The sequence below is a fragment of the Heliangelus exortis genome, chromosome 29 (assembly GCF_036169615.1).
Source record: "Heliangelus exortis chromosome 29, bHelExo1.hap1, whole genome shotgun sequence".
NCBI classification, from domain to species: Eukaryota; Metazoa; Chordata; class Aves; order Apodiformes; family Trochilidae; genus Heliangelus; species Heliangelus exortis.
In genome coordinates this window covers 749,041-775,176 of record NC_092450.1, presented here as the reverse complement: position 1 = coordinate 775,176, position 26,136 = coordinate 749,041, and the positions used below count along the sequence as shown (strand labels likewise).

The 26,136-nt window shown below is 47.8% G+C and overlaps 1 protein-coding gene across 4 annotated transcripts; it reads left to right on the top strand.

Annotated features, from left to right (window-relative positions):
* Positions 1-87: 87 nt before the first annotated feature.
* MAP3K14 (mitogen-activated protein kinase kinase kinase 14) lies at positions 88-25,790 on the top strand. 4 transcript variants are annotated; one of them, XM_071728842.1, is made up of 16 exons: positions 88-214; positions 7,315-7,584; positions 8,137-8,206; positions 10,043-10,256; positions 10,383-10,991; positions 12,250-12,387; positions 14,467-14,596; positions 15,292-15,423; positions 15,842-15,946; positions 16,774-16,937; positions 17,296-17,446; positions 17,988-18,335; positions 19,549-19,655; positions 21,015-21,159; positions 21,672-21,772; positions 22,659-25,790. In XM_071728842.1, exons 2-16 carry the CDS (start codon positions 7,335-7,337, stop codon positions 22,821-22,823), a joined length of 2,829 nt encoding a protein of 942 aa, XP_071584943.1. In that variant the 5' UTR covers positions 88-214; positions 7,315-7,334; the 3' UTR covers positions 22,824-25,790. The 4 variants fall into 4 exon arrangements, with proteins under 4 accessions (XP_071584943.1, XP_071584944.1, XP_071584945.1 ...); XM_071728843.1 differs by having other exon boundaries at positions 105-296; XM_071728844.1 differs by lacking the exon at positions 88-214 and adding an exon at positions 279-381 and having other exon boundaries at positions 10,046-10,256.
* Positions 25,791-26,136: the final 346 nt, after the last annotated feature.

Below are 26,136 nucleotides of genomic sequence, written 5' to 3'. Positions count from 1 at the left end.
CGCGCGGCTGCTGTGGGCGGGAGCGGGGCGGTGTCGCGAGGCGCGGAGGGGACGATGATTGGCTGAGCGGCGGCGGGGGGCGGGGCCGCGGCGGGGCCGCCTCTGTCAGGGAGCGGGGGCGCCGAGCAGGAGGCCTGAGGGGCCGCGCCGCGCCGGGCCGGGCGGAGCCGATCCGAGCCGAAGCGGATCGCACCGCACCGCACCGAGGCGAGCGGTATGTGCGGCTGCTCAGAGAGCGCGGAGCTGGGCAGCGCTCGGTTGCTGCCTCGGGGGAGGGATCCGGAGAGCGCGGGGCGGTGTTGGGTGGGATGAAGCGTGGAGAGCGCCTGTCCGGTAGGGCCTGGCGGATCCCGCTGCCGGCCGGCGCGCCGAAGGCTGCGGGTGAGGGAGGGAACAGCCTGTTCCTGCCCCCTGCTCCTGCCCCTGCCCCTCCTCCTGATCCTGCCCCCGGGACGGTGCTGAGGAGGGGGTGAGGGAGCTCGCTGCTCGCTGCCCACCCCCGGGCCGGTGCCCACGGCGGGAAGGGTCCCGGGAGCACCGCGGAGCTTGGAGCGGAACCGAGCGGCTGAGGGGCTGGGCTGCAGCCGCTCCTCCGGCACCGCCGCGGAGCCCCAGCCGCTCCCTCCGGGCGTTCCGAAGCCTCCAAAGTCGCTGCTCTGCCGGACGCTCTCTCCGCAGCCCCCGCTCCCCGCCCGCCCGAGGCAGGAGGTGAAGCCGGGGCCGTGTTCGCTGCTTTCCAGAGCCCTCCCCGGCCCTGGGGATGCAGGAGGCGGCCCAGCCCCGTTAACCCAACCTCACACCCAGCCCTGAGGGGGGTTCGGCTCCCGGTGCTCCCCCTCGCACCTCGCTGTAGCTCTTCTCTTTGACGCTGCTTTTTTTTTTTCTTTTCTGGCAAAAGGTTAAAATGCTTCTTTGCTGATTAGTAAGTTGCTGCTGTGGTTGATCTCGGATGCTTCCTGTCTACTTCAATCGGTTACATTAGAAACATGTGTTCGGTGCTTTGCACATGTAAGAAGCAGCAATCTGAAACCAGCATCCATAAACAGCCTCTACATTTCTTTTTCAACGGGCTTTCTGAACTCTTTTATGAGTAATAACTTGGGCCTTCTTTGCTGTGACATTAGTGATAAGAATAATTCAATTAGACTTTGAAATATCTGTCTGTAGTGTGCTGCTTTATTGCATTTTGGTGAAGTTAAAATCTGTTATTGGCACAGCCAGTAGATTCCTTGGGAATGAGTCATTTGCTATTAACTATTAAATTTTAACTGCTATAGGAGAGTGAATCTTTGTATAACACACTGTGAAGAAGGAGCATAACAAACAAACATTTAACAACCAAAAAACCTAAAGGACCTGGGGGACTTGATCCAACATCGTTGGAGTTAATGAACTTTGCCATTGTCCTGAATCTTGTTTTAGTTTTAAAAATGAGAAGGTGAAGCTGAGCTTCTGTTGTGACAGTGATGTGGTGCTTAAATATTGCTCTGACTGCTGAGGGGAAAGGCAAATGTGACCATGCTGCCTGTTTTATCTTCCTCTTGCAACTTTTGAAGTTTGCTGGCAAGTGTCAGTCAGATCTGGTGGTGGAGACAGAAGGATAGAGGTCTGGAAGACAGAAAAATCTCCAGTTTGCAAGAAAAGCTGTCTCAGAGTGAAGAGATGTGAGTTAGGAAGGGGTATGGAGATGCTGAGGGACACCCAGAGGGGATGCAGAGGGAGGCCAAGGAGGGCTGGACATGTGGGACTTGTGTCTGGGCTTGGCTGGTGACAGTTCAGGGTCATCAGGGCCCTGAAGGATCCTGACCTCAGAGGGTGTAAAAGGCAATTCTCTGCTGCAGCTGGTGTAGGAGTTTGCCCAGGGTGGGCAGTTAGAAACTGCTCCAGTCAGTTTGTATTTCTGTTTTATCACATAAAATCACCATAACTGAATTCACAGGACCAGCCGTAAAGGAAGATTTGTAGACATGTTTCTACCTGGAGTAAATTTAACTAAACTTCTGGGGTTTTTTTCCTAGCATTTCAGCCTTACTGCTTTCTACTGGCCTGCCACAGCACTTTATAAATGTGAGTGAAAATTTCAAGCTTCAAAGCAACCTGTAGCCAAAACTGGTGCAAACTGGGCCCTGCTTGCTTGGGCAGAATTGAGTTCAATGTGTGTTGGTGGCTCTTGTTGGAAGTTGTCCATTTAGATGCTTGTTGTATTATCTTGTCATAGTTTAGGAAACAGCTTCACTCTGTTGGTGGGTCTGAGAAACCAGGATGTCTTTAAGGAGTGTGAGGACAGCTCAGCCAGGCTGGAAAACAAAACCTTGTCAGGCTGAAGTTTGTTGTGATGCAGCTGGGCTGGTTTGCAAAGCAGGTTGGAAAAAGGAGCAACTTCTTTGAATGAATGGGGCTGTGGTGTTGTTTATAAACTCTGGGCAAGTGGTGTTATTCATATCTGGGTTCAACAAGATGAAAAGAATTGTTAAGGGGTGAGTTGTACTTGAGGAAATGAAGATAGGTGTGTTTAGATACTTTTAGAAAGTTAGATAGTTAGTGGGCTAGTTAAACCCAGCAAGTGTTCTCACACAGACCTTGTAACCAATCTATTGCAATATACCCACCTCTGGCAGGGATAAATCCAGGTGAAGCTCATTATCCTGCTGTTTACAGTAAGCAGCACCAAGGGCTGAAACAGGATTTTGAAGTATTTACTATCAAACCACTTTAAAGAATATGTTTGCATACTTATTATCGTTTGTAACACAACTTACTCCTGAACATAAGGTGGGGAGTGAAATCCTTCAAGCAGGCAGTTCCAGGGGGGCTGAGGCTGAGCTTTACCTGGTGCTCCCTGCAGGATGGAACCAGCAGGTTGGCCAGGAGCCCTGGGGCAGGATGAGGCTGCTTAAAGGAGAGGAGGTGAAGGCTGTGAGCACCCTGGAATAGCAACTGGTGATCTGACTCACCAGTATTTTAATCAGTCAGGCATTCTATTTATTTTTAATTTGGACCTCTCAGATACTCAAGGAAAGTCTGCTTTTCCCTCTTAAACCTGATCATTTAAACTGGCATCGGGTGTTTCAGGTAGGGGGTAGCTGACTGCTAACAGAGGGTTTGTGTGTGGGTTTTTTTGTTTTGTTTTGTTTTGTTTTGTTTTGTTTTTTTTTGTGAGTCTCCTCTGACACAAACTGAAACTTCTCCCTTGCTGTCAGCACTGAGCTGGTTTAAATCACCCCCCAGGCCCATGCTACAATAATAATGCCTCCAACTGACACAGCCCAGAACGGAACTGTCTGAATTTCAGTTCCATCTGAAAGGAGAGCAGGGAAGGAAGCCCAGCACTGGTGTCCAGGTGGAGAAAGACAAGGGTGAGGAGGGAAGAGGAGCCCGGGCTTTGGAAGGGTTGTGCATCCATCTCAGCTCCTTAAGCCCCCAGCACACCGTCAGTGTGATTCATTTTTTTAACAAATGTCTTTTATTTTTAATTTTTTTCCCTTTGGTGTAGCGTGTGCTTCTTGGTAAGGTTTGAAGTCTTTGTATGATGATTTTGTAGCTAACACTCTGGACAGGTTATTTTGGCTGCAGGCTTGGCACTTTCTCAAATATCTCCTGGCACTTGTTAGGACTGGAAGCTCCCTGGAAGATGTATATTCTCCTCTTCCCTCTGCTAGTGATGCATAAATTCCTGGCTCTTCCCAGCTGTTGCTTTGTTGTAGTGGTCAGCAAAGCAACATTGCTGAAGTGCTCCTTGTGTTGTTTTAATAAACCAGTAGCAGCTGCAAGAGAAGGCTCCCCGAAGCTGATGTGTTGTTCATAAAACTCTTCTCAATAAGGAAGTGGGAAACCTCACTGAGACAACATGATTATTTAATTTTTTTTTTTTTTCAAACTCAATGTCAATGTGAAACTGCTGCTGAACATTTGCAGTCAGACCGGGAGAAGAAATCTGCGTGTTCTCAAGCTGACTTATGAAGTCTTACGTATATTTCAAAGCTCTTTCCCAAGACTTTTTTTACCAAATCCATGGGCTGCTCCACTGAAATTCTCCCAAAATCCATTAGTCAGGGAGGTTTCACCCAGGCAGACCAAGCAGGATCCATGTCACGGTGCACTGCAGTGTTTTGGTGCTAGAGAGGTGTTAGCTTTACTTTTTTTTCCAGCTGAATCTCTCATCCTATATACACAGTAACTTCAGGAAACACAGAAATGTTCTTTTAAGGTTTCTGCTCCAAATAACTTCCAGTTGAGCTGGAAGAGCTGTGGAGGGTGAGCAGGGACTTGTTTAGAGAAGGGTGGAGGTTTTAAAGGAGCAGAAAGCACATGGTTGCCTCTTGTATTAATAATGTTTGAGTGTCTCCTTAACTGTGACTCCCTGGGAGTCTGGGATGACCTTTCTGTGAGTTTTTCAGGAGCACAGACATTGTTTGGGGAAGGAGCCGGGGCTGCCATGGCACCAGTGCCTGGGGCACAACTGGTACTGGGTTTGGCTTTCAGTCTGTAAAAACCCACTTTCTTTTTTACAGCAGTGAGATCTAACATGACTTAACCCGAGGTGAGTGTGAAACCTCAGTGAAGATGAGGAGCAAGGCTTCAGCACTGCCCTTGTGGGCTGGGGGGCAAACAGCTCCTCATTGCCTGCCCTCCCCTTTCTTCCTGGGCAATGCTGGCCCCAGGGACATCTCTCCAGGAGGGAGAAAGTCAGGGAGATCAAAAGCAAGAAACACAGTTGAATCTGAGGGAAAGGAGGTTTTCAAAACCAAAGTTTGGGGGGTGACACAGCTCCCTCCCAGCTCCATACCTCGTGTGGCACCCACGGAAGTGCTGTCTGTACAGGAAGCTCTGCTCATCCTGGGGGGCTGGCAACTAAATCTGCACCTGAAACCCCAGCTCCTGGGTCTCACTGGAGTAAATCCTCTTCTTAGTGGTCTTGCTGTGGAAGCCCAGGTACCCATTTGCTGCTCCCAAGGCTCCTTTTATGTGGAGCTTCCCTGAGAAGGGCTGAGCACAGGGTGAGTGCCTGCATCCAAATTAATGGGAATAAATTTATGAATTCTTTGGGCCTCTCTGCCACCCCTTCCAAGTGTTCAGAGATGAGTCTGGCCTATTGAGTTCTGAGCAGGGAGCTTCAGGAGAAGTTAAGCTTCAAAAACTGTACAAGTTCTGATCGGTTTTTGGTCTGTGGTTGTTTGTTGTTTTTTTTTCCAATCACAACTTCTGCCAGCTCTGTTTTGTTGTATGCACTGTGAAATAAGAATAAAAAAATCCATCTATTAAGGACCTGAAAAATCATGCTGCAACAGTTAAAGGGGGCTGGGCTTGTGGCTTCTGTAGACCTGAGTCACACATTAAGCTGTCTGAGCACTGGCAGTTGCTCTGTTAGAGGACGTTGCTTACAATAACTGCCTCTTATTAATTTTTTTTTTTTTTTCAGTGGGCAAGTGAGGTATGTGCTTTGTTGACTTTAATCTCAGTAATGTTTCCTTGTTATTCTTTTCCATTGCAGAGGGTGACAAGGATTTGCAGTTTTGCTTCTCCACTCCCTCTGTCGTCTTCTCAGCTGAGGAGTGGGGGTCTGGGGGCAGTGGGGATGGGTCTGCACTGCAGACCTTGAGGGGCCTTGAAGGTGAGCTGAGGGCAAGGAGAGACAGAGTTAATGTAAATCAGGAGAGAGTGAGTATAAAAATAGCTCTGAACTTGTTGGTTTGGTCACTGGTGGCTTGGGTTAGTCATCTGGCAGGCTCTTTCTGCTGCTCCCAGGGATTATTTTACAGCCCTGAGATTTGACATAATTTCTGTAGAGGAGCAGGAGCGGGATGGGCTTAATGAGCAGGATCCTGTCATCAGCACTTCTTTTGCACAGCAGCTGTTCTCTGGGTAGCTGCTCAGTGTGGTCATTGTTGACTTTCCTTGTGTACCTGCCAGGTTGTTAGGTGACTCATTTACACATCACACCAAGGTTCATGCACTTGGCTCCCTTCCCCTTTCCTTGGTGGCCCTTCAAACACCCACTTTTGTAGTTTTCCTGTGAATCCAGGAATCTGTAAATGTCCTGCTGCCCCAGGGAGCTGCTCAGAAGGGAGGGGTAGGAAGGAAAGTTAAAAAGGAAAAGAAAATCCCTGGTGCAGATTTAAACTGGTGAGTGTCAAAGATGTGCTCTGCAGGAGTTCTGAGGTCTTGGTTTTGTTGGTCTCTGTTCAAATGTCCTTTCTTTGTGTCTTCTGTGGGGTTTGTGGCATTTAGCACTTGGATGTATTTCTGACTTTCATGGGTTGCTTAATGATGGAAATGTTCATTTTAAGATTTGCACTCGAGCTGTGAGAGGATTGGCACAAGGAAGTTAAGGAGCAATAGAGCATACTCTGCTTTAAAAGAAAACAGCTGTTTCAACTTTTCTGGGCTCCAAGGTGAGGGGATGAGGGGCTAAACCCATTATGTCCTTTGGGTTTGTGTTCAAGGTGCTTGTAGGGAACTCCCAACTCCCCATTCCTGACTTCCAGCCCACAATACATCTCTGTGCTGTCCCATTTCTGTGCTTCCATGCTTCTGTGTGCTTCTCCCTTCCCACCCCTGGCTCCCTTCCACCTTCCTCTGTGCTGGGACTTGTTTGGAGCTCCATTCCCCCTAACTGGTCAGCCAGCAGCCCGGGCTGGTGGACTCACCAGCTGCTGAGAGGATCAACTTTTCCAGCACCAACTTCCATGAATCCCATCCTCTGTAGGAGCTCTGCCTTTGCTGGGCTTGGCCAAGGAGTTCAGGAGTTACTGGGGATCCAGGAGAAGGAAGGGATCAAGGGAGGGGTTATTCCTGGGCAGGCTGATTGCCCAGCCCTGGTTCATTGGAAAGAAAAATGAGAAGTGGATCTGAAGGTGACTGAGTACAAAGAAGAAAGTATTTAGCAGGATTTTATGGCCATTTTATGTGTTGTGGGAGCACAATGTAATTTCTCCTAGGTGTACTCTAGGAGAAAGTTTTTGGTTTTTTTTTTGAGTTCCCTCTTCTATATGGTTTCACTGGTTGTATTTAAGCTAAGGAAATATGCCAAGAAATAAATTTCCCTTTGAAACTTGTGTGGTCTCATATTTTTAGTACTGAGAATAATGTTGATTATTGTGGTACCAGTTGGGGATGGAGAGCTGACAGTCTTGGCTTCTTTTTTCAGCTCCATGCTCAGAGGTTGGGTAGGACCTTGATTTGGTTTAAATTATTTAGAAATTTGATGCTTTCAGCAGCCACTTAATTTCACAGGCAGAAGCAGCTTCAAGTTCAGGAGAAATAAGTGGTTTGCTTTGTTGATTGTTTTTGGTTTTTTCTTTCTTTCTAACTCAGTGACTCTCTGAACCTGTGAAATGGCAGTGATGGGAATTACCTGCCCAGGAGCTCCTGAGCCAGCTGCCAAGCACAAGGAGCTCACAGCTACAAAGGGGCTGAATGAGACAGTGAGTGAAAAGCAGAGCAGTGTTTGCAAAGTAGAAGATTCAAAGAAGGTCATCTTTCACAGTCAGTGGAAAATCCTGAATGATGTAATCACCAAAGGAACAGCAAAAGAAGAAACAGAAGGAGGCTGTGCATCAATTTCTATTATTGCCCAAGCAGAATGTAAGTAGCAAGGCAGTCTGCTCTTCATTGAGAAAAAGGAATGTGTAATGCAGGATGAGATTTCACTCACTTTGCACTCCTGGAGAGCTGAGCTGAAATCTATTTGTAATCCCAGTGGGGTGGAGTTGGTGACACATCCCAGTCTCTATTTAGGAAGCTCATGAAACCTTCTAATAATGTGGCAGCATCCACTGAATAAAACATAAATAACAGAACAGCAAGTGGCCATGGCACCTACCTGTTCTCTCCATAAATCTGTGTCCTTCTGGGTCACCTATTCCTGGCTGACTTCTGAAAGGTTTTTAAAGAGAGGGGAGGGGGGGAAAGCTGTCAGGTAAGAAGGAGCTGGGAGATGAGGAGCTGGCAGTGCTGGGAAGCAATCTGATGGTGGGGAGGAGGGACAGAGTGTGGGTGCTGTGGCACCACTGTGATGATTTGTCTGCATCTCTCTTTGCTTTAGCAAGTTGGTAGAGTTGTTTCTTAATCTAATTGTCACCTGGAGGTGCTTGGCCTGCTGTGGAAGACGTGATGATCCTGTTTTCTCTCACACAGGTGAAAACAGCCAGGAGTTCAGCCCCACTTTATCAGAGAGATCTTTTATTGCTCACAGTAAGCGTTACAGGTGAGAGACCCCATGGGCACCCAGCTCCACTCCTCTGTGCTGTGTTCCACATCACCCTGCTCTGGGTGCTTACAATGTTTTATCCAAAAGCACTTCTGTTGGGATTAGTGTTCCTGTCTGAGGCTTGGGAAGAGTGTGCCTTTCCCCAGACATCTTCCTCAAAACCTTTTTGCATTAGGAGAAAATAGAAGTTTAAACTACAAACCACTGGAAACACCTTGCATTGCCTCATTGTTAGTGCCTGCCTCTTGCATTCTGCTTCTGGGTTGTCAGTTTTGTTTTGAAATGCCTTGAGTGATATTTTTTTTTTTTTTCTTTTTGAGGTTCATGTGATTGAAGTAGAAGGCTTCAAGAGAAAATTTTCAGTCTTTTTAACTGAGCTGTCTTGATGCCTTTGAAACCTTGTTCCATCATCCTCCTCGAAAAATTGTGGGAAACTTTAGGCTGCTGCTAAAAGTCGTGCTGAGAAAAAGGAACTGCTTCATTTCTGGGGAGAATAAACAAAAGGGGATGAGAGCAGAACCTTTGGTCAATGACAGCATCAGCAGCAGAACCTCGGTTCTGAAGAGAACCTGAAAGTAGTAAGGGAAGAGTAAAGGTTGTGATAGAAAAACCTGCCTAGGAGTGGCTTTTCTGAAGCCTTCTGGGCATGAGCCGCTTTTTTTCATGAAGAGTAAGTGCTCCATTGGGGCACATGCTGGAGCTTTATTAAGCAGCTGAAGTGGGGGACTGGGATGTGGAGTTAGGGTGCTGCCTGTTTTCTGGCAGCTTTCAGACACCTCCCAAGCCTTGTGAGACAGCTGGTTGGACATCACCCACTGGCTTTGGAACATTGTCCCATGAACCAACTGCAGAAATGAGGAGTGAACCATTTCTTAAGAGGGTTTATGTGGAACACACACCAGCTATACATTCAGGTTCATTGTATACATCCAGTGTGGTAGTGCCATCACTTAGAACTTTACTTTTTAGATATTTTTGCACTCAGTGCTGCACTGAAACAGCAGGGAAAGATGGAGAGAGCAATGCTGGCTGGGAATCGCATCCCTGGTCAGTGAAGACAGATGATCCACTGCATGGATCTACAGAAAAAATCTGATTACTTCATCTGAAGATCAAATATCCTGTTTTCTCTTGCAACTTGATAAAAATAAATGTAACTGCCATGACTGGTGTTGAATAACTGCAGGCAAAAGTTCCTCTGGAGAGTTGTCCTCTGCCCCCCAGCTGGTGTGCTGACCAGTGCTGCTCTGGAGACCTCTGTTCCTAGAAATCAGAGTATTGAGCTTTACATGCCAGAAGATTTGGCTTTTTGAAGTTACTTTAGTTGAGTGCACTTGGCCATCCCTTTCCTTTGGTACAAGGCCCATTTTTCTTTCAAGTAGAGTAGACATTTATATGATGAACACTTCCATTTGTTCTCACATTTTTAAAAAATAGGTTGCATTTATACATAATCTCTGTGTTCACAATAAATCACAGACACAAACTGTCTGAAAGCAACCAGCCTGGAGAACATCCAGTGCTTTTCCCTCTCCCTTGCCATCCCACCTTGCTGTTTCTTGTAAAATGTACAAATCCCAGGAGTCTTAATGCTCTGTGTCCCCCTCACCCCCCATATTTAGTTCTTACAATGCCAAACATGCCCCTGTGCCTTGAGACTGAAGTTATAAATGCTGAAGGCAGTTACAAATCAGAAGGTTCTGTGCTCAGTGTTCTTCAGATCTCTGGGGGCAGAAGTGCTGATTCTCCTTCCTGTCCTGTGGGTGGTAGTTGGTAACTGGGGGGGTGCTTTCACCCCCAGATCTCAGAGATTTGCTGCATTTTGGTTTCCAGCAGTCGGGCAGACAGCCTCGATCAGATCCCCAACAATGTGGCCCATGCCAGGGAGGGGAAGATGGCAGGAGCCCCCTGGAGAGGGAGGCGGCGTGGGAAGACTAAAAAGAAACGTCACAAGAAGAGATCCAAGCTGAAAATCCAAACTGTGGCTGCTGGCAAACGAGGCCCCAGGACTCCAGAACAAGAGAGCTGCACTCCAATTCCTGTCCAGGTGAGAATCCTTAAAGCTCCTTTTGTACTGTTGGGACCCCTGTGAGCTCCACACAATTCTTGGTTAAATTTCAGGTGGCTGTATGGAGGTTCCTGCTCAGCTGTTTTGTTTGGTTGTGTTTTTTAGGAGGATGAATCCCACCAAAACACTCTTTACAGAAATGATTTTTGGGTTTCAGAACTTAACGAGAACTTGGTTTGTGATCCGCTGCCTTTTGAGAAAGCTGAGAAAATTCTGTCCATGGGCAAAGTCCCTTCAGCACGGAGCCAGCACAAACCAGACCTGCACAAGCTGATCAGCCCCATTCAGTGCCTGAATCATGTCTGGAAACGGCACCACCAGAGAGAGAGTGTTCCACAGCCTGAAACTCTCCATCCTTTTCCCTACAGCATATTACCCCCTCATTTCCCACATCTGGACAGTCCCCTCCATGCCATGAAACATAAAGCCCTGGAGACATATTGCCACGGAGATCTCAGCTGTCAGGACAGTGAGCATCACTTCTCTGGCCTGAACTTAAAATACAGTTACCCCAAATGTGTCAACCAGTCCATGAAAAGCAGTTCTGACAAGGTTTCTGTGGAAGAATATCTGGTAGATGCCTTGAAGGGGAGTGTGAGTCTTGGTGAACCACAGAACTTAGCCAGCCTTGCCAAGACCTGGAGAGGAGGTGGTGTGGATCAGAAGGAACATTTCCAGGAAGCAGCTGAAAACGAAGGCGTGCTCCTGAATGAGGTGATCTGCCCTGCACACTGCTTCTGGGGAAGGCAGAGGGGCTCCTGGGCTTCAGGAGGGAGATGAGCTGCATCCACGTGTGCTGGCTTCTGTAACAAGACCATTTTCTGTATGGCTCTTGGTGTGGTTGAGGACCATCAGTTCAAGATGCAGTTTTAGGTTTTTGAGGGGTATAAAACCCTGGTTTGGGTGGGTGGCTCTAATTTGTTCTCTCATTCATAAAATATTCATGTTTGTCTGTGGGAAGTGTTTCTGTGCTTAGTCAGTCTTCAAACATGTCTCCTCTCCTTGTCTGTGAGAGAACCCTGTCCATTCAGGTGAATATTTTGTTGGCTGTAGAAGACCTGGACTGTGACACAGACAGAAACCAGGGCCAAATAGATTGTGAATGAGCAAAATTATGTCTGCTGCCTCTGATGGGAAGCAAGCAGCCCACCCACTGTCCCTGCCAAAAGCTGGGCTTGAGCATAGCAAATCCATGGAAGCCTGGAGGCAGGATTCAACTCTGAGCTGAGTTCTCTCTTGCCACCTTGAACTCCTCTTAGTGGACTCTTCTGTGAACTCAGTGGAGCTCAGGGTATAATTCTCCTGCCTGAATAGTTTTCCATTGAGACTTAAGGCACCATCTCAGTCTGCTGACTAGAAAAAAGGTTTAACTCATGCACAGAAGTCTGCATTTATTGTTGAATTGTTTTGGGTGGAAAAGACCTTTAGGATCGTCCAGTTCAGCTGTTAACTCAGCACTGCCAAGGCCACCCCAGCCCCATGTCCCTCATCCCCACATCTCTGTGGCTCTGAAACCCCTCCAGGGATGATGGGGACTCCAGCCCTGCCCTGGGCAGCCTGGGCCAGGCCCTGACAACCCTTTCCAGGGAGAAATTGTCCTTAATATCCAATTCAAACCCAAGGCCATTTCCTCCTGCTCACGTGGGTCTTGTTTTGTTTGTAGGATTTAGCTTTGTTGTCATGTCCTGCATGTGAGGGGAATAGTTTGGAGCTCCAAAGCTCTCCAAATGTTGGTGCCCTTTCTTTACAACACTGAGGTGCCCTCATTTATACCAAGCAGGAACAGGGGGGTTTCTCCTGTACCTTGGCATCTCAAGCCCATGACAGAAGTAATTTTGTTCAGGGATTTTTAGAGAGGTGTGGTGGTACCTGTCCCTCTGCTTTTCCTGAAAATGCTGCTTTCTGTCTGTGCAGCTCCACAGTTCAGTTCCTCTTTCTTTCCTTTATCTTGTTTTCTGATTCTCACTTCCAGAAGCTGAAGCCAGTGGATTATGAGTACCGAGAAGAGGTTCATTGGACCAAGTGCCACGGGTCTTTGGGCATTGGCTCTTTTGGAGAAGTGTACAAAATAGAGGACAAGCAGACAGGATTCCAGTGTGCTGCCAAAAAGGTAACTGTGTGTGGGGAAGGGAGAGGTCCTGACACAAGGAGGAGTAGGAAGAGAAAGTCTTCCAGGTACCATGGACTGTGGGTACCTTATGGAATTGCTCTGTGGTTGTGGCCAAGGGAAAACTGGAAGGTGATGGCTTGGAGAGAAGCAGGGAGAGAACCTGTGAGCACAGGGTCATGCTTAGCAGGCAGAAAAAGGTTCATCTGGCCCTCCAAGGGTGCTGGGAAGCACCCAGGGCTTTGTGCTGAGACAGCCCCAGAGGGCAGGGATTGCAGAAGGATTGGAAGTGTGTTCCTAGTGACTGGGAAGGGGAAAGAGCTTTGGGGGTTGTTTGCTCCTGTCTGGGGTGAGCAGTGGCATGGCAGGTGTTTCTCTGCTGAAAAAGGAATGAAGTAGAAAAAAAAACCAGGCAGTCAGCAGGCACTTAAACTGGAGAAAGCTTTCACCTGCCCAGTGAGTGTCTTGTGCAACACTGGCACATTGCAAGGAGGTGACTCTGTTACAGGTGCACTGAAGGATGTGTGTTTTTCCAGAAGTTGGCATAATAATCTTTTGTACCCCAAGATATGCCATTGTCATGTGATGCTTGAAGTGTGTGGCACATAATTTCGTTATTGATTTGGAGGCAGCCATGGGGGGGCTCAGAGGTGAGGGCAGATAATGCAGCTACATGATGAGAATGGGAACTGTTTTGTTGGAACTTAACACTTGAATGGTTTTATCTCCACTGTATGTTTCTCACATCACTCCAAGAGAAAAGTTCAGCAAGTGTGTGGGAAGCATTTGTCTCAAGTACAAAAATATTACATGAAAAAAAAAAATTGGAACTTGCATTTTTCAATGTAAAATGTTTCGTTTTTCTTGTTTATGTTGGTCTCAACTTGATTTATAACCTTCTGAAAGGCCTAAGTGGCAAGACTAAACCAACTTGCCCAGTTTTTTAACCAGGTCACTTGTCAGCTGTGTAGAAGCAAACAGATTTGAAAGATGTAGAGAATAATTTCCTGTCCTGGACCCTCACATTTTAGATGTGGAATTTTGTAGCATCATAACCAGTTTGTTTTCTGATAGGATGGAACTACTTAGATTTATGACCCATTTTGCTACTACACAGCCTGAGGAAGAACAGCTGTTGGTAGTGGGGTGTATTTTCAGGAAGGAGGAGTGGTAGTGCTGAAAAGAGAGACATGAGAGCAGGGGAAGCTGAAGTCTTTCAAACAATCAATTATATATATTTTTTTCTAACTACTGGAGGATTTCAAAGGATACTTCTGTAGTTTGGAAATGCATCTGCACAGACCAGACTCTGAAACCACTGAGTTCTGATGTGGAGGTTGAACACTTAGCTAGGATGTGTTTCACTTTACATCTGTCTGGAATTCTTGCTGGGTGCCCATGGTGAGGGAGGGCTACCTGACCTTTCACCATACGTGGTGCTGGAGGCACCTGCTCTCCAAATTCTTGAGACTAAAGCAAAGTAGCTATAGCTGGATTGCTGATGGTGAAGAAACGTGATACATCCTTTTCCCACCAGAATCTTAATGACTCATGGTTTCCTTCTGGTCTTTAGCAAATTCTTGTTTTATTTTCTTTGGCTGAACTTAGTGAAAAGAGTTATTCTTTAAGGATTTTTTTCTGTGCAGGCTGATGGTGTTCATCACTGCTTGTGGCCCTTTTCATGTTCCCTCCTGGTCTGAGGGATTTCTATTTTTGCCAAGCACTGCACCATCCTGAGGTGTTTCTTTCCTCTTTCAAAAAGCAGAATGTGTGAATTCTCAGTTTTATCTTTTTAACTGAGACAGAAACACCTTCCTCCTGAAGATTACCAGTACTCCTAAGCTGCAGGTATTGCAACCTGACATCTCTTTTGACAAATCTTAACTTGACTCAGACCCTGAGGATTTAGGGACTCCCATCTGCTTGCTCAGTCTGTCTGAGGGTCCCCACATGTTGTTGTGCCCTCTGATTCCTGGTTGTCCTCGTGCCTCTGCTGTTGGAGACACTGACCCAAGCATCAGGAAGGGACAATTCTGTCAGGATCCATCACAGAATTTGCTCAGTGCTTCTCTGTTTCTCTAGGTTCAGGTTGAACACTTCCGTGCAGAGGAGCTGACAACGTGTGCTGCAATCACAAGTCCTAAAGTTGTCCCCTTGTATGGAGCTGTGAAGGAAGGACCTTGGGTCACCATCTTCATGAAGCTGATGGAGGGTGAGAAAAGAAGCCAGGAGAGAATCAGCACTGTAACTGCTGAGTGCAGTGGGTCTGATCTCCTCCTACCCTCACTTTAAATTGTTAATTCTTTGGGGTACCTGGAGTGCTCCTGGTGTTAATCTGAGTGGGCTGAGATGTGTAAGCCCTGCTGCTGTGTCTGTCACAGTGCTCTTTTGTGGGGCAAATAATTTCCAGTCCTGCCTCACTCCAGTTCAAGATCTCTTGAACAGCAGCTGCAAATTCTCACTAAACACACAGCAGCTGCTGCTGGTTTTTTGCTTTCATGTTTATTTGCATGGCACCACGTAAAACACATTGTGCTGGGACATGAGGTCCAGGATCAGCAAACCTAAGTGATTCCATTCCCTGATGCTCATTTTTCCAGTCAGGACCATGGAAAAGACATGAGAAGAGTTAAGGAGCACCAATTAAGGAGTCCAATGTGATCACAGAGTAGTTGTTTTGATACAAAGCAACACCTTTAAACTCGTACTAAGCAAAAGGCTTTGTGAAAAAGCCCATTTCTGTGGGCAGTAAGAACTCTGGGAATAAAAGGCACAGACTCATGGGTGGAAGATAAGGGCTGTCAGACCTGGCAGTTCTCATTTCTTCATCAGAAACAACGAGAACGCTGCTGATGCTGGGAAGAATTTCAAGATAAGCTAACTTGGTCTCTCTGGATTCCTTTCTAGGTGGCTCACTAGGTCAGCTAATTAAACAGAGTGGCTGCCTGCCAGAGGACAGAGCTCTCAGTTATTTGGGGCAGGCATTGGAGGGCTTGGAGTATCTTCACTCTCAAAACATTCTCCATGGAGATGTGAAAGGTAGGATGGTGCTTAAGGTACCTTTTTCTTTGCTATTTCTTAGAAGAGACAAACTGCATGGAGATTAAATTACTGAGTGGCAAACTTTCTAGATTTTTCAGCTCTACATTTGAGACAAGAGCTTGGTTTGCTCCTAAACAGCTGGGCAAATTGTGTTTGTCACCTCTTTTTGTCCTGTGGGTCTGGCAGTGTTTGCCCAGGCTGCCCCACCACTGGGTAGAGGAATCTCCAGAGCAGATAATTGGTGGCTTATAAGCAGAGATAATTTTAGTTGTGTGCTTGCTTAAGCCAGTGGCACTCCACAGGATTAACAGACCTTGGTTTGGGCTCAAAAAAGCCACCATTCTCTGTTTGGTTTTTCCATCTCAGTGACCACAGTACAAAGGAGTCTGACTAACCAAAGCCTTCTCCTTGCCAGCGGAAAACGTTCTCCTGTCTGATGATGGAAGCAGAGCTCTCCTCTGTGACTTTGGGCACTCTGCTCACCTTCACCCAGATGGCCTGGGAAAGTGCTTGGTCACAGGTAAGGATTTTCTGCTGCATTCCTAAAGAATTGCCCTACTGGCTAATTCTTTCTTTTTTAAACATTTACATATGGCTGATTTGCAGGCAGCTGTTTTCCACACTGAACATTGCTCATAGAACCTCATGTATTGGTATTACTGTGATGTGTCCCCCTGGCAGCTAAAAAGGACAAATGGGCTGCAGGTTGGGTGGGAGTCCTTCTCTCCCCATCTCGGTGGCTGTTGTAATTTTTTTGTTAGCACACAGTATTCAGTGTTTTGTTCACACTGAAACTTAGAAGTCTGACTCTGACTTGTCATGTAACTTCACTGAACACCTGGGGGAGAATCCTGTCCTCCACCACAGCAAAATTTCTACTCTGGGCCATTAAACTTCACAGTGCTTCTTAATGCAGTTGTTGAAAGAATAATAGAATGATTTGGGTTGGAAGGGCCCCCAAAGGTCCCCCAGTCCCAGCCCTGCAGTATCAGGGACACCCTCACCCAGCTCAGGGTGCTCAGAGCCTCCTCAAGCCTCACCTTGAACATCTCCAGGGGGGAGGCCTCAACCCCCTCCCTGGGCAGCCTATTCTCTGTTTTCTAATGCCAAGCTCAGCAATGGACTTTCATGTTTTACCTTGAGTTTAGTGCCTGTTCTGTGTATAAGGTGTGAGACTGTTATTTAGATGTAGTCCTTGAACAGCTTATAAGAGCACAGGACTGGCTTGAGGTGACTTCTTTCTCACTCTAAGTGAGAAGACCAGGAGGCTGCCATAGGCTTCCCAGTGGTTTCACTGGAACAGCTCTCTGGTTTATGTGCAATGAGTTTCCATTGGAATGGTTTTAGGGAACTACGTGCCTGGCACAGAGACCCACATGGCTCCAGAGGTGGTGATGGGGAAGCACTGTGACTCCAAGGTGGATGTCTGGAGCAGCTGCTGCATGATGCTGCACATGCTGAATGGCTGCCACCCTTGGACCCAGTATTACAACCACCCTCTCTGTCTGAAGGTGAGTGACCCCAGTTTATCTCCAGGGAAAGCTTTGGGAGGCTCTGCAGCCTCACTACACCTGGCTGGGGAGCAGTCATGTCAGGAGGGATGGCTGAGAGCCAGCTGGGATGATGCCAACCTTCCCTTTGTGTCTTACACCTCTTGGACTGCTGGGTGTTACACATTCTGGGGCTGATTCTTTCCTGTCCTGCTTGGGTGTGACTTTTTAGCCATTCATCTGCAATAAAATTACCACTCAGGTCTCTCATTTAATGCTGTAATTTCAGTTGGAAACGCTCTGAGGGTGGGAAGAAGCTTTCTGAAGTCAAATGAAGCCTCTCTGGTCTGACCTCTTTCACTTCCTGTTTGTTACACAGATAGCTAAAGAGCCACCTCCTCTGAGGGAAATTCCACCTTCCTGCAACCCTCTCACTGTGGAGATTATTAAAATGGGTCTGGAGAAAGAACCTGTTCAGAGAGCATCTGCAGCTGAACTGAAAACCAAGACCAGTGTTGCACTTGAAGAAGGTACCTGTGTCCTGGAGCTGCAGCTCCTTCCCTGCAGTTGCTGTTTCTGTCAGAGGGGTCCTGTGGGGAGGAAGCCTCAGGATGTTTTACAGCCTGTACATTGTTTGCCCTGCTGGATATTTTGGGGCTGATTGCTTTTTCCCTGCAGCTGGGTGTTTCTCCCCCCCATAAATTCATAAATTGAAGTTTCCTCTCTGCTGTCACCTGCTCACTTTTCCTTCTCCCCCTGACGTGGACACTGTTGGGTTTAGCCAGGTGTGTGCTGAGCAGGACTGAAAGCAGAGGTTTATTGCATCTGTAACTCATGCTTGTGGCCAGTCTTGCCTCTAAGACATTTTTATTTCAACTTAATGATGCCGAAAGGTTCTGCATACACTTTGTAGGGGTGATCTGGTTTGGGGTTTTTTTGGTTTGTTTTTCTTTTTTATTAAGCTGGGCATTTTGCAGGAAAATACAGTTCAGAGTTATCGTGAAGGGAAAATTTCACACTTTTTTTTTTTAATTTGATAATGTTTGGGTTTTTTTGTTGTTGTTTTTACAGTGGGAGGTGTGAAAAGCCCCTGGAAAGGTGAATACAGAGAACCTAGACATTTATCCTTGAGCAAAGAAAACAATCCACAGACGTCCCTGTCCCCCACAGTGAGCCCAGTTGCTGAATCTGGTTCTGACCCAAAATTGGCAGTTAAAGTTTCTTGTGCAAGCCCAGCCCTACCCCCAGCATCTCTGGAGCAAACAGAGCAGGAGGAGGAAACCCCTTGGAATGTGTGCAAGGAGTTACCTGGGACCTGGGATCCTCCACCTCTCTCTTCTCCTCTCCCTCTGAAGAGCTGCAGCCCCGTGGAGAGAGCAGCAACCATTCCAGAGCAAGAGCTTCAGCAGCTGGAAATAGGTGAGCAGTGATCAAAATGCAGCTGCTTGCTCATGGCCTCCTGACATTAGTGCTGGGGTTTGGGGCTGGATCTCATCTTGCTGATAGTTCCTCTCTCATTACACAAATTGCTCAGCCTTCCTTGAAATTACCAAAATGAGTAGTTCTTAAACAATTAAAGATGCCCCAAAGGCAGGATTTCCTTCCACTCTCTGTAAACAGTGGAGCAAACTTCTGTGAGAGGTGCAGGAACTTCTGAAGAAACTTTAATAAATGATCATTTGGCTGTATTTTTAGGCATGAAGTCTTTTAATTATCTTTGTAAAGCAATAAATGACATATAAAAGCTTAGGCAATTTAAATGGAATTATGATTAGTGCTGTTAGAATACTGTTAGTTTCAAACTTGTGTTCATGTGCATCAGATGAACACCAAATAATTCCAACATTTTTATTTTCAAGCATAATTCTTTTAATAAAGGGTCAAGACTATTGGATGGGAGATGTCAAACAAAGCAGTGCAGTTACAATCAGCCTGCAACTGTTTTGTTCTGGGCATTGGAAAAGCTGTAGGTGCCAACCATCAAATTTGACTGCCAGCAGCAATCCAGAATATGAAAACCAGCAGTAAGTTCAGGGTGGAATTCAGTGAAGCAGCAGTGCAGTGCCATTGCCCCCCTACAGCTCCCCCTCTCCTTGGCTCTTTTGTCCCAGATGTTGTGCTCTTTGTAACTGAACTGAAAACTTCAGCCTAGGAAAAAAGTGTCTTGAAATGTAACTGTTGACATGGAACTGAGGAAACTGAGGAGTGGCATTTTAGGGCTTGCTGAGGGCTTTCTTCAGCTTTCTTCTGAAATGGCTTTGGATCTTCAGCAGCCTCCTGAGGTGCCATCAGTGCCAGTTACTGGCTGCATAAATTTGACCTTTCCCTGGGTGTGATGTGGATGGGTTGAGAGTGAAGACTGATTTGTGACATAAGAGGCAAGAACTGGGAGATTCTGGGTGCTGGTCCTGGCATTTGCACTGCACAATCCAGCTGCCCTTCCTGGCTCAGGTTCCCTGTTTTCTGCTCTCTTCAGCAGAGGAGGTGTCACCTGTGCTGCAGACACCGACACCAACACTCATTAGATAATGCTGAAGAAGCTTTGGGAATTAACTGCAGGAACTCTGATTAGACCTGGGAGGCATGAGAGGAGCCACTGGAAATACCTTCTTTCTCTTTCCTTTGCTTGCAGAACTGTTTCTGAACAGCCTTTCACAGCCTTACTCACTGGAAGAGCAGGAACAAATGCTCTCGTGTCTCAGCATCGACAGCCCCTTCGTGTCGGATGCCAGTGAGAAGGTACCCATGGACCTGTGCCACTGGGGCAGGGGAGGCAGGGCCACCTCCTCAGGGGGCTGGAAGCTGGGACCAGATGGGGACTTCTGGGGTTTCTCATGTTTGTTGCTGCTTTCTGAGCCCCAGTTTGCTGGGCAGTTACAAATCTGGGCAGGGGTATTGTGGTGGCTCTTCAGTTCACAGTCCAGCATGGATCCCTTCCCTCTGGTTGCTCTCCTGTGCTCTGGACTCACAGGAGGCATCAAGTGTGGGGAGGTGGGAAAATCCCAGGGGCCTGGTACCCCCTTAATGCAGAAGAAAGGAACTGAAGGGACAGTGATAGCACAGGAGCTGTCAGACTGAAGGGCTGCCCGGGGTCCTTGTCCTGGCAGTGGCCACTGGAGGGATGTTTAGGGAGAGAATGATAGAATCCCAAAATGTCAAGTTGGAAGGGAACTGGGGGATCATCTGCTCCAACCCTTCTAAGGACCAGAAGGACAGGGAAGAACAGAGACCCAGAGTCTTGGATAATAATTCCCAGCCTATGGGTCTGTTTTCCATGAACTTCTTTTAACCCATTCATACTAATAACTCACCTAGTTCAAATAATTTTATTTGCTTTATCTCTGGTGTTCATAAGGAAGGAAAACCAGTGAGAAACACTGAAAAACCCTTGTGGAAGCAGGGAAGGACATGAGCCCTTCAGTCATTGTTTTTGAGACACCGAGTCCAAGATTGTGTAGTCTGCCACCTACAGGAGTCATTCCTGGCTGTGGACATCTTGGTTCCTATTTCTGTTCCTCTTCTCAGCCCTCTAATGCTTTTTGAGGAGGATTGAGCAGAGTTCTGTACAGCAGCTCAGCTGCTGGCACAGCTTGCTGTCCAGTGTGAGATGGGGACTCTGATTTGGGGTTTTTTCCCCCTAATATCTAACCTTAACATTTAATTTGACTTCTGACCGGTACTTAACCTCTCTGCTGATGTTGTCAGGTTGACCTTCTCACTCTAAGATAGAGATTTTTCCGTGCAGAACAGCAGTGTAGAGTCTGTAGTTGTTCATGGGTGATAATTGTCACTTACTGGCATCAGAATTTTATCTGATGCTTTATTCTCTGTCACTTAATATGATAAAACCTCCTTTTCTCGTCCAACTCTTCAGCTGATTATTGGTTTGATTATTAACAGTATCTTACTATGTCTGCAAACTGTTGCAGTGCTGTTCAGCCCCTTTTCCAGCTGTCAGGTTAAAGTTGGATTACTCATCCCCCAGCCTGAGGTCCCTGTGGATTTCTGCCATTTTCTTCCTGAGGTTGATTTAATGTTTATCTCATGCCAGCTCCTTTTCTTTAGGACCCTTTTACAAACTTGTGTTTATTTCCACAGAACTCCATGAAGGCTTCTCACAGCTTGAGGGACACCATGAGCTCTGGGATTCATTCCTGGAACAGCCAGGGAGAGGGACAGAGCTTCAGCTGGAACAACCTGCTGAGCCGCAGTCGGCACACGGACACTCCCAGCTACTTCAATGGTGAGCCTGAGGTCCTGGAGTCTGGAGAAGGGCAGGAATCCCTTCCTCAGTATCTAGAGAGCCTGGGATAAGGGATCTTTGAGTCCCTGTGACCCTGTGTGTCAGCACAGCCCCTTCTCAGTGCCCGTGGGTAGTTAGGAGGCCACATCTGCCCCAGACATCCGTGGGTGGGAGGCACTCAGAGTCTGCAGGGTGTGGGCAAAGGCAGAGGAGTTCCTGCAGACAGAGTTTGGTGTGTGCAGGAATATGTGCTTTATGACCATAAATGTCTACAAAGTAATTTTGAGGACATGTTGTGCAAATCAATACATCTCTTCAGCTGCTTTCCTGCTAAATCCAGCTCTGCTCTGTGAGTCATCCTTGTCTGCATCCCTGCTCAGTGGAAGGCCCACATAAATAGGATATAGAGGAGTTCTTCTGATGTATGCATCGTGTCCATTGCTTGGTCTGTGTTGGACTCTGAGCTCTCTGTGCCTCTGGCAGAAGTTAATGACTTCTCTTGTGTGTTTCAGGAGTGAAAATCCAGATCCAGTTGCTAAGTGGAGAAAATTTACACATCAGGGATTTCCACAGGACAAAGGTGGGAGACATTGCCACTGGGATAAGCAGCCAGGTGAGACACAAAGCTGGGGATAAGGCATGGCAGTTTTTCTGGGAAGTAGTTTCTTCCATAATGCAGCCTCATGTCTTAAAACCAGTGACCCAGAACTGCTCAAGGATCCTAAGGACATATTTACTAATGCAGCTTCAGTGCTGCTGCTCCATTTGTGCTGCCAGAAGATGTTTCCTGAATTACAAACCATTGCTAATTGTCACAAGGTCTGTAGAGATCTCCATCTTAGGAAGGACCTGTGCTGCAGCCTAACAGTCCTTCTTCTCAGCTCTAAAGATGAATATCTTTCCTCTCTTCCTAAGGAACAGTTATTTACAATGACTTTTTTCATCAAGAGCAGTGATCCCAGCTAAGGGAAAGGGGCTGTGTCTGGCTGTGATGCTTCTAACTCAGGTTGGAGGAGATACTGGCAGGCTCCAGCAATCCTCTCTGTGGGCCTCTTTGGCAGGCCCTGAAAGAAACCCCTGAGTGTCTGTGGGACTGTGACTCATCCAAGTGTAAAATGTGGTGGTCAGCTCTGCACAAAGAGCTTGTGGAAGTCCAGAAAATGTTTTGGTGGCTTTGGTTTGCTTTGACTTCATTCTCTTGGGCATCACAAAGCAAACTATCACTAGCCTGCAGAGGAATTCAGAATGCCCAAACACAGACAGTTCAGGAACTACCAAGCAGTGGTCAAAACCTTGGGTGAGGCAGTTTGGCAGCCAGGTGAATGCTGCTTGGTTTCTGCCATCCTTTCTTAGGAGAAAAAGTTAGGTTGTTCCTGCCAAGCACAAGCCTCCTGGAGCTTGTCGTGGGTTGGGGAGCTATTTGCTGGGTTTGATAGAGGGATGTTGTGTTCTGAAAGAGGCTGGAAGGGCCACTCAGGTCTGTTTGTTCTGCTTCACAGATCCCAGTCCCTGCTTTCAGCCTGGTTACCAAGGAAGGGCAACCAGTCCACTATGACATGGAGGTGCCTGACTCAGGAATTGAGCTGCAGTGCACCCTGGCCCCCGACTGCAGCGTCAGCTGGACCTGGAGAGTCAATCATGGGCAGCTGGAGAACAGGCCATGAAGCTCTTCCTGTTTTGGAGGTTTTTACCTTGTTGAAAGAAGGAATTGCAAAAGCTTCCAACCAGCCCTGCCATGGAGCACCAAGGGGAGCTGCTGGTGTTTTGTGCTGCAGTAGGATAGGGGTTCAGCAGCTCGCTGCTCCCGGGCCTCACTTCTGTTGTCTGTTCTGATCCAGTTCCAAGACATGTCCTGAGCTTAGATGTTCCCCAGAACAGTGGGAATTACTTGTTTTGGGTGTGAGTGTTAGGTTGAGCTTGAGGATGGTGGGTGGAAATTCCTGCTTTTCAGAGGAATTCAGTTGTGCTTTGCAGGATGAGCCTCCTCATGGAGCAGCAGCTTTGGGCTCGCCCAGAGGAGGGGGTTTGGGATCCTCAGTGCAGCTGTGGTGGTTTGTGCTGAGGGGAGCTGGCTGACTTCCTCCTAACTGGAGGGAAAAATGAACATTTCTCTTGGCTTTGGGTAGCATCATCTCTACCTCAAGCCTTTTGCATGGGGAAAATCAACAGCAGTAACAAGCTGGGTTCTTGGTTTCACCTCCCACCCTTCCCCGCAGACGCTTCCTTCTTGAATCAGAAAAGAACTTTGTTCCCAGCAAGAGCTTTGCTTGCAGCTCTCATCTTCAGGTCTCCTCCCCAGCCTCAGAGCTGGTGCTGTCTCTCTGGTGTGGCTGCCAGCGTGGGGCAGGAGGGGGGTGGGGAGTCCTTGGTGGGCAGGGGTAGGTGCTGTGTTCCTGCGTCCTGTTTCCATCACTGCCGTGGGACTGCACAGGGATTGTCCCCTCCAGGCAGCTCCCTGCAGGGAGATGATGGCAGCTCAGCCAAGGTCTGAATTTTGCTGCAGTGGCTCCTGGCTGTCAGTGCAGCCCCTCAGCCCTTCTGCTGGTGATCGGTGCCCCAGTTCTGTGCCTGGTGCCAGCTCAGCAGCACTCACAGCCTGGCACAGCCTTCCTGCTGCTCCCCTTGTGTCACCAGGTGTGAAAGGAGTGGGATGGGCTGCTGGGCCCAGAATGCCTTAAGCTTTGATTTTTTAATTTTTTTTTTTCACAGATTTGTGGATTGTTTGGCATACACTGAAAGTGTGTGGGTCACACTGGGATGGGGAGGTGTTGCTCACCCTTCTGTAACCCAAAAACCAGAGGGAGGTGTAAGCTATGGGTGAGCTGCTTCAGGGCTGCTCCAAGGCCCTGCATCACCATACTCACGTTGTGCTGTGGCTCTTCCACTGGATCTCCAGTGGCCCCTGGGCAGGGGCCATCTGCATCCTGCAGGAACAGCTCCCAGAAAGCAAGGAGGGTCCTGCCAGATGGATCCGTGCTGGTTCTGGGGGACACAATGGCACAGGAACCTTGGCAGTTTTCTTAAATGAAATTCACTTAGAAAATAGCTGGGAAAAATTAAACTCTAGGCCTTCCTTTTGGAGGACCAGTGTTCCTGAAGCAACTGATTCCCATTGGTCTCCCAGAACATGGGCTGGTGTTGACACCCTAGGCAGTGAGATCCTGAATCAGAAAACTGAAGTTCTGATGCAATAAAAAAAGTGGAAGTCCACAAAAAAAATGAAACCTGTCACCACTAGGGGTATAGGTTTGTATAAAAACTATAAAAATTTCTTCTAGCACTTTTTGTTCTAAAGCACTTAATACATTGTCCCAAATAGACACCTAATTGCAGCTGAAATGCCACGCAGGAGTCTTCTTAGCAAACAGTTAACACATTGCTCACATCTCTTCCAGGAAGAGTGGGGCCAAGGGGTAGGTTGGCTCAATTTTTGTTATTTTCAGATGCCATAAACTACTAAGAATTGTAAGCTCTGGGGCAGGGGCATCAAAATGCCTTCCCAGGAGCTCCCAAGCACACGTTCAGCTCAGCAGGAACTCTCCCCACACCTGGCATCCTTCCTGGGCTTCCTCTGAGGAGGGGGTGGGGGGAGAGGAGAAAAACCTGTTGGTTGTTTCTAGGAAGAGTCTGGTGGTGCTGTGTCTGTGCCACGTCACTGCTGGTGCTGGGGCAGTACCAGAACCCGGGCTGCTCTCCTCCCAGGGCTGGGGGTGTTGCTGCTGCCTGTGCAGAGCTCCTGGTGCAGGCTCTGGGCAGGAGGCAGCAGCCTCTGTGCATCCTTGCTGAGCTTTACCCTTCAGCTATAGCATTAATGTGACCCCTGGGCCACCTGCAGCCAGCCCAGGATGTCCCTGCTGGGGGGTGGAGAGGGGCACCTTCTGTACCACCAGCATTAGCCCCTGTCTCTCTCCTCCTCATTTGGTCCAAAACCTTCAGCCCTATTTTGCTGCCACCCCAAGTGAGGCTGCAGGTTTCCACCTAAGGAATCTTTTCTGTGTCAGTGGGCTGGGGGTCAGCAGTCCCTGCATGGTGGGAAGGATGTTTGGGCTGATCCCACAAACCACTGGTGCTTTCCGTGTACTGAAATGTGGTTCTCTCAGGAGTATCTCCAGGGGTTCATGGGTTTGCTACCTACTATCTTGGGATTTCCTTGACTCTCTCCTGCTGCCAGGACGGTTTCCTCTTAATCTGACTGCTCAGTTTTGCTGTGACAAGCCTAAAAGGTCCAGCTTCCAGGTCCAGGCTGGCTGTGCAATAGTGGCAGAAGAGAAAGGCAGGAAAGGTTTTTGTTATCCACGTTAAAATTAGGCTGAGACTGTGTAATAAGACAAGGAGTCTTGAGGACAGAACCCCAGTTCAGGGTAGGGAGGACAAATAGCAGGAGGAGGGATAAACACAGATGGCTCCTGTCATGTAGCTCCTTCTGAAAGTCTGGAAAAGTCACTGCTGGCAAAGCAGGATGGAGCTGATCATCTGGGGAGGACTGTCCTGGCGTGGGTGAAGGCAATGAACTGGCAAGCTGGTGTTGAATGAATGACACTTTATAAAACTGTGATGTCTTGAAATTAACATTTTTTTGACCTGCATTTTCACAGGGAAAAAAAATAAATCTGAGGGAAAAAAAAAAAAAAGATTCTTCATTCTCATTGTGAGTGATTTGATCCATTGTCCCAGGAACAAGACAGGGGTGCCCAGCCTGGTTACACTGCTCTGTGTGACTGATTTCTTGGGGGATGGATTTCTGTGGGGGAAGGTGCAGCAGCACCTGGGATAGACCTGAGCTGTTGGTATCTCTCTGTTTTCAGGTAGATTGTCCCTTTTCCTCCTCCTGTCCCATTGCAGGCAGGGGGTTTGCTGTACAGGACCTGGGTACATGCAGCTGGCTGGGGTCTGGTGGCCTTGGCACAGTGAGAAGTGGCACTGCCCCTTAGAACACTGTCCTGGCTTTTCCTTTCCTCTGCTGCTCAGTCCTCACGT

Coding starts and splice junctions, on each gene's coding strand:
- MAP3K14 (XM_071728842.1), top strand. CDS start 7,335: ATGGCAGTGATGGGAATTACCTGCCCAGGAGCTCCTGAGCCAGCTGCC. Junction 7,585..8,136: donor TATTATTGCCCAAGCAGAAT/GTAAGTAGCAAG, acceptor TCTCTCACACAG/GTGAAAACAGCCAGGAGTTC. Junction 14,597..15,291: donor CTTCATGAAGCTGATGGAGG/GTGAGAAAAGAA, acceptor ATTCCTTTCTAG/GTGGCTCACTAGGTCAGCTA.